Below are 10,152 nucleotides of genomic sequence, written 5' to 3' on the forward strand. Positions count from 1 at the left end.
TTCGATAGTAAAAAAGAATAAATCACGGCGGTCTAGGCGAATTTGAGAATTTTAGAACTTGAAATACGCGCTTTAATAAAAAGCAACTTTGACTTCAGTTACTTTGCTTTTTCTTTCTTCTTTTTTTGGTCCAGGTACGGCAGCAGTCAAGAGTATGCTGACCAAAACAACGGAGACGTAATCAAACTCAGTAAAAGCTCAATCACAATCATAATGCACACCTAAGTGGTCAGAAGATTCTGAAATCTAAATAAGAACATTTAGTGTAAGCAACAGTAGACGGTACTAGTTGATGGCAATTCAGGGAACCACAAGGATCTAAGACTTAATGTATCACCTTGTTGACCTTTCTGGGTCCTCCCACTTTCCCAGACCTGTTCTTACACCTTGTCTCATCCTTGATACGGGTCAAATATGCTGCCTTATTATTTGACTATAGTTTTGTCACCAAATTAGTCAACTTTTGGGGGCAAAAGGGGAGAGTGTAAAAGCAACCTGTTCAAATATCACAGGTAGACAGTAACAGTAAGTCTTCAGGTACGAGACCGCACCTTAAAGCAGGCATGAAATTGCTGAAAATTTTGATCCTATTCCTTTTTCCCATTACAGATTTTTTTTTTCTTTTCCAATAACATTGTTGTTACAAACTATGAACACAGATTTTGCTCTATACAATGTGGTGGATTCTGATTGTATTGGATTGCTACATCTTTTTATGGACAGAAACTGAAGGTAGTATGCAAAAAATATCATTTCGAGCCTAGAAGATCACAATGGAAGACCGACCGCCCAGGATGCTGCTTGAGTAGCAAGCAAGCTTTACAAGACTAGTGTGGTTTAACATTGCATAGAGTAGGTTTTTGACCCGCTCGATCCTGCAAGCAAAAGTTCTCATTGAACTGGAGATCATCAGAATTGACATTTACAAACCCATGCTCAATCTTCGAGGAGATCCATAGGGAGTTGGAGCCTTTAACAGGTTTGAGTCGAGCCAAGGATCTGGGAGGTTGTTACTCGACCTAGTTGGATAGAATGACAAATTGACTGGGCTGTAGTTGGCTGCTCCGGCTGAATAAGCTGGATGAGGAGGAGAATAAGCCGGATGGGGAGGAGAAGGCAAGCAACTTCTGTTAGATTGTTTGAATTGCCTTAATGGACTCGAACTGGGGGAGACAGGTAAAGACATGTTCATTCTCATGCTTGGTAAATCCCTGCAAAAGAAATATAATGTTATTACCAGTCTAGGAACGATAATAGAATCCCTAACTTAGCACAAACTGGAATAATACCTTGAATTCTTCGATGCAAAAGGCAATGCCGAGTGCAATGCAGATGAGTGTCTCATGCTATAATCTCTATCAGGTAGAGGAGAAGTGCTTCTACTGGAAGTAAAATCAGTAGTGCCCTGATGTAGATCAACCAAGCTACGTTAATAAAACAAACACCAAAACACAGAATTATTCTAATATGTTTTTCTAACTTCTTGATGTTAATGGAGCAAATTCTACAGAAAATGGATAGATACCACTCTTATTTAAGAAGCAACTCAATTGAGGATATTGACAAGTTTAAGCATATTGAATAAGAGATCTCCAGGCTTACTGTTATTTGACTTGCATCGGTGATATAATGAGGCACATCTTTGACCAAATTAAATTTAGGAGCCTTTGTCATTGCTTGGTCTCTAACAAAAGGGTGATGCATCAATAGAGCTGCTGAAGGGCGTGCAGATGGGTCGCGCTGCAAGCATAACTTAAGGAATTCCTTTCCTTCAGGAGAAAAATGGTCAGGTATTTCCGGTAAATCTTTACTATTGCCAATTTTAAATATCGCAGCAACCTATCAATTGGAATATAAATAATAGAGTTAGGAAGTGTTCAATAAAAAACCATCAAAGTTTTAAAAAATCATCTATTGGATATTGATTGCAGAATAATGTGTGAAACACGGATGTCATACCCCTTCAAACTGGCTCCAAGGAGGTTTGGAAGTTGCCATCTCAATAATTGTACAACCCAGGCTCCATATATCAACTGAGAGATCATAACCACTGGTATTCATGATAACCTGCTTTGTTTTAAAATTTTATTTGAATTTGTCATGGTGATTAATATAACTTACAAAAGGTAAGAAATAAACTACATACAAAGTTACTGCTACAAGACTAATGTATAAATTTATCGCTTAAAAAGATTAGTGTATAAATTTACCTCAGGTGCCATCCAGTAAGGACTTCCTTTGAAAGATTTTATTGAAGCATATGCAGCCATCTGCTTCCCATAGAAATTGTTAAAAATAGAGTTTTCAGCAAAAAAACAAACATCAATCAGCATCTGATGAGAAATCTCAGTACAAGCACAGTAATAGAGTCATATTTGCAGGCCTAGCACAGTAAATGATAGCCAGGTCTAATTTTTCATGTAGTTACAAGCATGCCTGTTTTAAAATATATATATATATATATATATCCTAGAACGAATATCAATAACCACTAGATTAATTTCCAATTCTAGAAACTCTGAGTTTGACTTCATAAAGCCTCCACTTGCTTCAACTTTCATGTTTATCCTAGAATGAATATCAATAACCACTGGATTAATTTCCAATTCTAGAATCTCCAAGTAACTTCATAAAGCCTCCACTTGCTTGAACTTTCTTGATCAATATCCTCGCAAATGAATTTCAATTACTAAGACATTGTTTGTGGCGACTATTCCCAAATTTTCAAACATAAACTTGGGTAGCTTGTCTATCAATTCCACTAACAGTGACAAAAAAAGCAAAAGCTATCGAGGGTATCTACAAAAGATCAGTAAGTTGGACTACTTTCTCTGCATTGGAACGCATAATGAAGATATACAGAACATTATATCAGTATGTTTTATCTTTCTTTTATGCTTTTATGACAAGATACCACACACTACATTGGTTTTTCCTCAGTGGAAACTTTTTTTTTCTAATATCTACATACTTATCCTTTTAGCAACCAAACTTTATCTTTAAAGGCATAGATAAAAGAACCAAAGAGATAGACATGATAGATAATGATTAGGCTCTGAAGTTGACTGCTCGAATATATTAATAAGATGAATTCTACTCAATGCTATCAACTTTACCAAGGTTTAGGATTGATTCTCTTGTCTTTCCACACGAGTACATAAATGGAATAGTGCTGCAGAGACTCAAGCAGCCATGTTTCTGGGAACATAAATCAACATGCCCTTTAATTTGTCTCCTTCCCATATAAAAGCAGGCATGCTTCTCATTTAGTTATTTTCATTGCCATCTTTCCCATCACCATCTGTTCCATGACTCCATCCTTACATGTCCCTGCTACACAGTTTCTCCCATCTTCTTATATTATAATCCTATGTCAGAAATGTAGTTGCAAGAAACAATTTCTTAGATATAATATTGGTGATGTTCCATTACTCATCAGCATTGCATTTTTGAGTCAAAGTCTGACTACAACCTGACTTGTTCACTTCCTAAGCACATTGACAGGAAAGGCAATTGAGATCTTCAAATGGGAGAAGCTGTAGAAGTTTTATTGTAACCGCCCTTCTTTGAAAATTGGTCTTCCTCATATATCACAATCACATGGATGCTCTCTTAAACAAGATTACCAAACACTTGGTGGTTGCATTTGGTGCTACATTAACTATAGCATCATAAGATGCCCTAACTAGATTCAGCTATTGAATATGGATTAAAACCCAATCCTATACAAGAGAGAGACAAAAAGGAAGCCGTATGCCTAATTAATGACTTTTTATAGATTGATTCATTGACCTGATGATTGTCAAGGAAATTTGTTTAGTGATATACCAAGTAACAGAGAGGTTTATGATTCATGACTTTTCTTGGTTCATAATCACAGCAGTAGGTGCATGCCAATTTTACGAAATATACAAGTATGATAGTAGCAAGGAAATTACATGTTTAGCCATGCCAAAATCAGCAAGTTTGATTTCACCATTAGGATCTACCAGTATGTTTGCCCCTTTAATATCTCTGCAAAAATTGACACAATTTTCAAGGAATATGGAGATGGGAAAACAAACAAGACGGCTTATCAGCAATACGCATGATGAGAAACATAAGTGGCCAAGTACCTATGTACAGTATTTCTCCCGTGTAAGTAGGCAAGTCCAGAAAGTATTTGAGCTGTGTAGTTGCGAATCAATGCTTCTCTAAAAGCACCATATTCTTGAAGTATCTTGTGCATAGAACCCCCAGAGACATATTCAAGAAAGACAGATAGTGTGTCTTCAACCTGCAAAATAGATGTTAAAACAAATGCTCATGACTTGTGTAATAACAACTATGCAGAGTAAAATTAGCCAAAACTGAGCAAGTTTTAAAAATAAACAGTTCTAAGAAGAGTAAACATCCATGGCATTGCTGTGAAGAACAAAATTGATACAGGTCACAAATTACCTAGTGCAATAGTTTACTTACCAGCTCACTGCCATAGTATTGCACAATATTGGGATGTGAGAGCTGACTAAGCAAAGCTATTTCCTGATATTGTGAAAAAAGAATTTTAATTATTTTTTGCATTTCATGGCTAGAAGATGTGCAAAATGAGAACTGCATACTTCCATCACTAAAAACAAAAGAAATATCTTATGGGGCAAAATGAAAAGGCTAGATGATTGCCTGATTTAGTTGTTTAAGAGATTCTTTGGAATTTGCATCATCAGAAATATCTTTGACCTCCTTGATAGCACACATCTGCCCACTTTCACTGGCGCAGGGACACATGAATATAATGTTACATGATAGTGAAGATGCAAATAATGCATGATTATGTCTTAACTACAAGAGAGAGTAAATCGATACTATTAATAGATCACAGGACTTAGTTTCTCTTAGTCAGTATAAAATCCTTTTGTGAGTTTGCAGATGCAATATATAGTAAAACACTAAAAAAAAGAGTACCTGTTGAATCCAAGGTAGACATGACCAAAAGTACCCCTGCCAAGTAATTTTCCTTTCTTCCATTGTGTCTTCGGAGAGCGCGAAGAGGAGGAGGCTGGAGAATGAGAACTGCTGGGAGAACTTGGTGGAAGAGGTAGAGGATGAGGTGGGCCGGGTAAATTATCTTGCCAGCTGTTTGGGGACGTTGGAAATAAACCAAATGAACTGGGATGCACAGGTGAAGTAGGAAAGCGATAGCCTCTCAGACCAGGGGAAGGATTTGCAGTCCTTCTACTAAATATGGTCTCTGTGGAAGTTTGGGCATGAGGATAACCATTTTCCCTATCCGGATGCTCTGAAACTGGACCGCGGGAGAAAATTTGCCTGTCTTCAGCCACGTGCTCGTGCCTTTGCACATCATTTCTGCCTCCCGTTAAGTTGACATGGTCAAAGCACCCACAATGAGAAGTTAAACTAAATCTTAAGGAATCCAACTACAGGTTACAAACAATGATGTTTCAATTAAGGCAGGGATTCATGAAAAAAGTGTGAATGGTCTCGATAGGAACCATTTCATTAGACAGTTCACTCATGTAAACTCAAAGCATGGCCCAAAAGGGAAACATAGTTTGAATTATGGAAAAACATTTGACCAATAAGCTGTAGCGCCACATGGTTAAGGGATAAGTCTTTTCTCAATATCGCTGAGGTTAAATATTTTACCGTTATGAGTCCAAAAATAGTAAAATCAAAGAGAGATCCTCCAAGACAATCAATTTTTCCCACTACAACAAGCGGAAAATCCAACCAAACCTCTAACAGGCGACAAGGAAAAGGGTATTCAAATAAACAAAAATACCTATAGGATGCAAGATCCGGCCTTTCATCCGACGACCCAGAGGAGCAGTTACTTGACGCCGACACTGAATATGATGCTAACCCCGCCGGCACGCCCTGCAAAGAGATCTCGGAAGGAAGCGGCAGAGGGTGACCAAACATAAATCCCGTCCCAGCTCCACCTACTCCCCTGCCGCCGCCGCCGCCGCCGACAAGCGGATGACCCCCACTCTTCCTAGAGACCAGCTCGTCAAAGATACTATCTTTCTCCTTATTTCCGCGCTTCACCAGCTCATCCTGGTCGTCAAGCGTCCCCAGCGGCGTCCGCGGCGTCTCCAGCGGCGTCCGCGGCGTCTCCAGCTCCTTCGTTCGAGGACTGGAGGTCGACTTCGACTTGGACTTAGACTTCCCTTTCCACCACGCCGGCATCTTCGCGACACGAGGGATCTCGATTTACTCGGCAGCTAGATTCCAAGTAATCGCTGCCAGAAGAAGGATAAGAGAGATCGATTTGGGGACAAGATGAGAAGAATGGAAGAAAGGAAGGAAGGAAGGAAGGAAGGAAAGACAGAAAGAGACCAGAGGAGCGAGCGACTCACCCGCGTGAAGTAGCGTGGGAACGCGTTATGTCGGGTCGTGGACCCCACTGAATTAGCCAATCAGCGAGAAGGTATTGGCTACAACGACGAGCACGTCGCGACCACCGCCGGCGCGGGACCGCGAAAGCCATGACATGGTACGGAGTGGAGAACATACCCAACTTGTAACTTCACATCTAACTCACTTTATTACCAGATGCCTATTGGCCAGATAACCCTTGGCGAGTAAAAAAGAAGCCAAAAGAAGAGTTCGGCGGCGAAGAGCAGAATCTTCCGCATGGTAAAGACCAGGGCATCATATAAGTAAAAAAAAAAAACACAATCTAAAATAATTTGAAGATAAGCCCCCAAACTTTTCTAAATAACTAACAACATAGGCGAGATACTTGGGCCTTATTATTTTGAATCGGGCATCACATTTAAATTTTTCAACCCCGCACCCCCTTAGACAAAAATACTCCGATACAGTATTCACATCTAACCAAAAATCATAGTATAACCGTTATAGCTTCATAGTAGCTATGATTACAACAATTATAATAATTATAATTTGATATTTACTATAATAAATTACATCATAGTAAAGATATAATCATAATTGATATAATATATGTAGTGATTATTAGGATGACTTAAATTTTGAAAGGTAATGTAAAAAAAAAAAAAAAATTTATTCATATAAAAAAATAATAAAATAAATTTTTCCATCAACCATCAAAATAAATCAAGAAGTACTCATCCTCCTAATATTTTCATTTGGAGAAAAAATTTTTATAAATTTATTTTAGCTTGGGATCAAATTGTAAATGCTTAACTGACAATTTAAATATTCTATCATTTAACTATATCCCAAGGATAAATTTATATTTAGAGATTTTAAAATTTAGAGAGAAATAAATATAAATGCATGATGAAAAGGGAAGAAAAGATTTATTTGTTTGTTTGACTAGTTGTGTATATTTTTTTATTTTTAAAATTTATAATTATGTCTTTTATGTTTTTAAATTTATTTTTAAAAAATATATAAAAATTAAAAAAATTAAGTCGGTCATTACCTTTTAAATTTATTTTTTAATAGCTTTGGCTTTAAAGAATTATTAAAAAATAGGTTCCGTCAAAGATGGGGCCTGTGCGTCCAGTCCAGATCTTTTTTACAGATAAAAAAAAGGGCCACTTGTATTAGTAAGAAGTAATAGCTCCAACCTTTATAGATGGGAGCTATTACTCTCAACTAATACATATAAATGATCCTTACCTAGATAAAAAAAAAACATACCAGAGGATTTGTGCTCCGTGCGTCGGTCTGACTTTGACCGTTTAAGACCGATTATAAAATTGTGTGAATATTATTCAACAAGTCAAATATTTAATACACGTGATTGACAGAGATAATTCGAAAAAAAAAAATAACTTGCCTTTTGATTTTTTTCTAAAATATTTTATAGTATGTAATTTTTTTTCTTTTGAAAAAACAAATATAATATTTGAGTTGTGGGTACGACTACATATGGTTTTGTGCATTATTTTCATTTTTATTTGCTCTGGAAGACAATTATTTGTATAAGAAACTGAATAAAGCAGGTTTAACGCAATTAATTTGATAGGATAATTTTGTGTGTTTTTGTCCGCATGTGTATTATAGAGCGAGATAAATGGTTGTGTGTGGGAGAGCAATAGAGCATGTGTTTTTTTTCTTTTATTAGACAGGTAGATCCGTGTTTGGGATCTGTATATGGACTGTAAAGAAGGACAGTAAATGAGTTAAACGAGCTAAATTTTGAGATATTTAAATTTGTTTAATAAGATAATTGAGTTGGATGGAGTCGAATTAAGTTTTTGAAATGATTGTTCAAATTTGACTTAGTTTATTTTTTGAGAAAATTATATTTTCAATCGTGTAATTTGTACCTTTTTCAATTTTAGTCATGTTATGAGTTAATTTACGTTCATAGTTCTGTGACTTGTAATATTTCTCAATTTCAGTCATTTTTCCTCCAAAATTGAAATTTTTCAACGGAAAATGTCTAGTTTGTGGTTGGATTATAAAAAGTACATGAGTCATAAAAAATCAAAATCCCCAAATTCAATTTACAACACATCATTTTCCATTGAAAATTTTCAATTTTAGAGGAAAAATAATTGAAATTGAAAAATATTACAAGTTACAGGACTAAAAATATAAATTGACTCATAACAGGATTAAATTGAAAAAAGTGTAAGTTACAGGACTAAAAATATGAGTTTGAGTTTATTTGAAATTTAGCTTGAATTTAATTCGTTTAGATATTATCGACCTCTCAATTTCAACTTGGCTTGAACTTAGTTCGTTAAGATGTTATCGAACTTTAAATTCAAATTTGTTTGATTATTTGAAACTTTTAGTTATTTGATTTGTTATTGAATTTGATAATTCAAATTTATTTTATTTTATTTATTATTTTTTTATCATATTTTTAAAAAATTATTAATGAATATGGTACGTTGTTCACAAGCGTTAATGAGTTGAACACATATATGTTCAAACTTATTTGTTTAATTTAACGAGCTATTTAAGTTTATCTATTTAATTAATTTTGTGTATATTGAATGAACATAAATAATTTTTTACTAAGTCGAATACTAAATTTAATCATGAATGTTTGATTTATTTACTGTTGATCATGTCCGAGCGCTGAGTCGACGGACGCTGGGGACGTGGCACGCTCCGCTGTCTCCGACTGGTGGTGTAGCTCTCCGGCGAACCTGCAAAGAAGCCGAGCCGGGAGGGATTTCTCTGCGACGGCTCTCCGACACTCAAGTCAGGCAACAAGAGAAGCAGCGTAATGTGGCTACAGTAAAGAGTTGTGCATACCTTCGTCGACGTCTGAGGGTCCTTATATAGGACCCCGGGGAAGTGCGGGCACGCTTCCCGATGCGTGCACGCTTCCCCAAACATACCTTAACGAGCCTGTGTCGGTAAAGTACCTCTGGCGTCATTCCGCAATCGTCCGAGCATATCCTGGATGTGACGGTGGAAGCTTCCACCGTATGATCCTATGTACGGCTCGACCGCCAACTCTGCTGCTTGTCGGTGATAGGTGTCTCGAGGATAATGTTATCCTCTGTCTCCTTTGTCCTCTTGCGTTCCCTGTCTGTTCCAGGGCCGAGCGGGTCGACTGCTCGGCGGGCATATCACTCTGCCTCGGTCGTATGCTCGGATTAGACTGCTCCTGCCTGTGTTGCCTTGTGCACCGGTCGAACGGACATCCCGATCGGCCCTTCAAACCTTTTTACCTTTGAGCATCGGAAGCTCGACCCCTAGTCGGGTTGTCTTTCATTCGGCGGGGGATTCAAGGCCGGTCGACCCCGCTACGTCCGGTCGGTCGCCCTGCTTCGCCCCGGTCGGCCGGGTCTCCGGGTTGGATCTCTTGACCTTTGACCTCCACGTGTCGTTGACCTCCCGCCGACGAGGGTCCCCCGTCCTTATCACCGGATCACATGCCTTCCCTTCAAGTCTAGTCGAAGGAGGCTCTAAATCCGACTGACTGGACTATGAGTTTAGTTGAGCGACATTCACTTTGCCGCTCCTGAAAGTGTATTTCCGATCGGCTCTAGGAGGCCCCTTCGGCCGATCGGCGAGTTGATGGCTATGCCTTGTAGTTTTGATTTCCATTCGCTGCTTGTTGCTCTACTGTTTTGGGGGTGGTCAGAGTCGTCGGGTCTCCTCAGAATTCGTGTCAATCCTCATTAAGCTTCCCACGCGCGAGTAATGGCGCTTATTAAATGCCGCTCAATTGCTGATCGCCACCTGGCA

At 38.0% G+C, this 10,152-nt stretch overlaps 1 protein-coding gene across 1 annotated transcript; it reads right to left on the reverse strand.

Annotated features, from left to right (window-relative positions):
- Nucleotides 1–733: 733 nt before the first annotated feature.
- On the reverse strand, nucleotides 734–6,328 carry LOC122026600 (mitogen-activated protein kinase kinase kinase 3-like). Its single transcript, XM_042585339.1, has 11 exons — nucleotides 5,783–6,328; nucleotides 4,945–5,346; nucleotides 4,663–4,750; nucleotides 4,462–4,524; nucleotides 4,116–4,276; nucleotides 3,939–4,014; nucleotides 2,211–2,270; nucleotides 1,960–2,067; nucleotides 1,603–1,839; nucleotides 1,290–1,405; nucleotides 734–1,211 (listed from the first exon to the last, which is right to left on the reverse strand). The coding sequence occupies exons 1-11, from the start codon at nucleotides 6,187–6,189 to the stop codon at nucleotides 923–925; spliced, it is 2,007 nt and encodes a 668-aa protein (XP_042441273.1). The 5' UTR covers nucleotides 6,190–6,328; the 3' UTR covers nucleotides 734–922.
- Nucleotides 6,329–10,152: the final 3,824 nt, after the last annotated feature.

The sequence above is a fragment of the Zingiber officinale genome, chromosome 1A (genome assembly GCF_018446385.1).
Source record: "Zingiber officinale cultivar Zhangliang chromosome 1A, Zo_v1.1, whole genome shotgun sequence".
Lineage (NCBI taxonomy): Eukaryota > Viridiplantae > Streptophyta > Magnoliopsida > Zingiberales > Zingiberaceae > Zingiber > Zingiber officinale.

Coding starts and splice junctions, on each gene's coding strand:
- LOC122026600 (XM_042585339.1), bottom strand. CDS start 6,189: ATGCCGGCGTGGTGGAAAGGGAAGTCTAAGTCCAAGTCGAAGTCGACC. Junction 4,277..4,461: donor AATACTATGGCAGTGAGCTG/GTAAGTAAACTA, acceptor TCTATTTTGCAG/GTTGAAGACACACTATCTGT. Junction 2,271..3,938: donor ATTTTGGCATGGCTAAACAT/GTAATTTCCTTG, acceptor TATGGGAAGCAG/ATGGCTGCATATGCTTCAAT.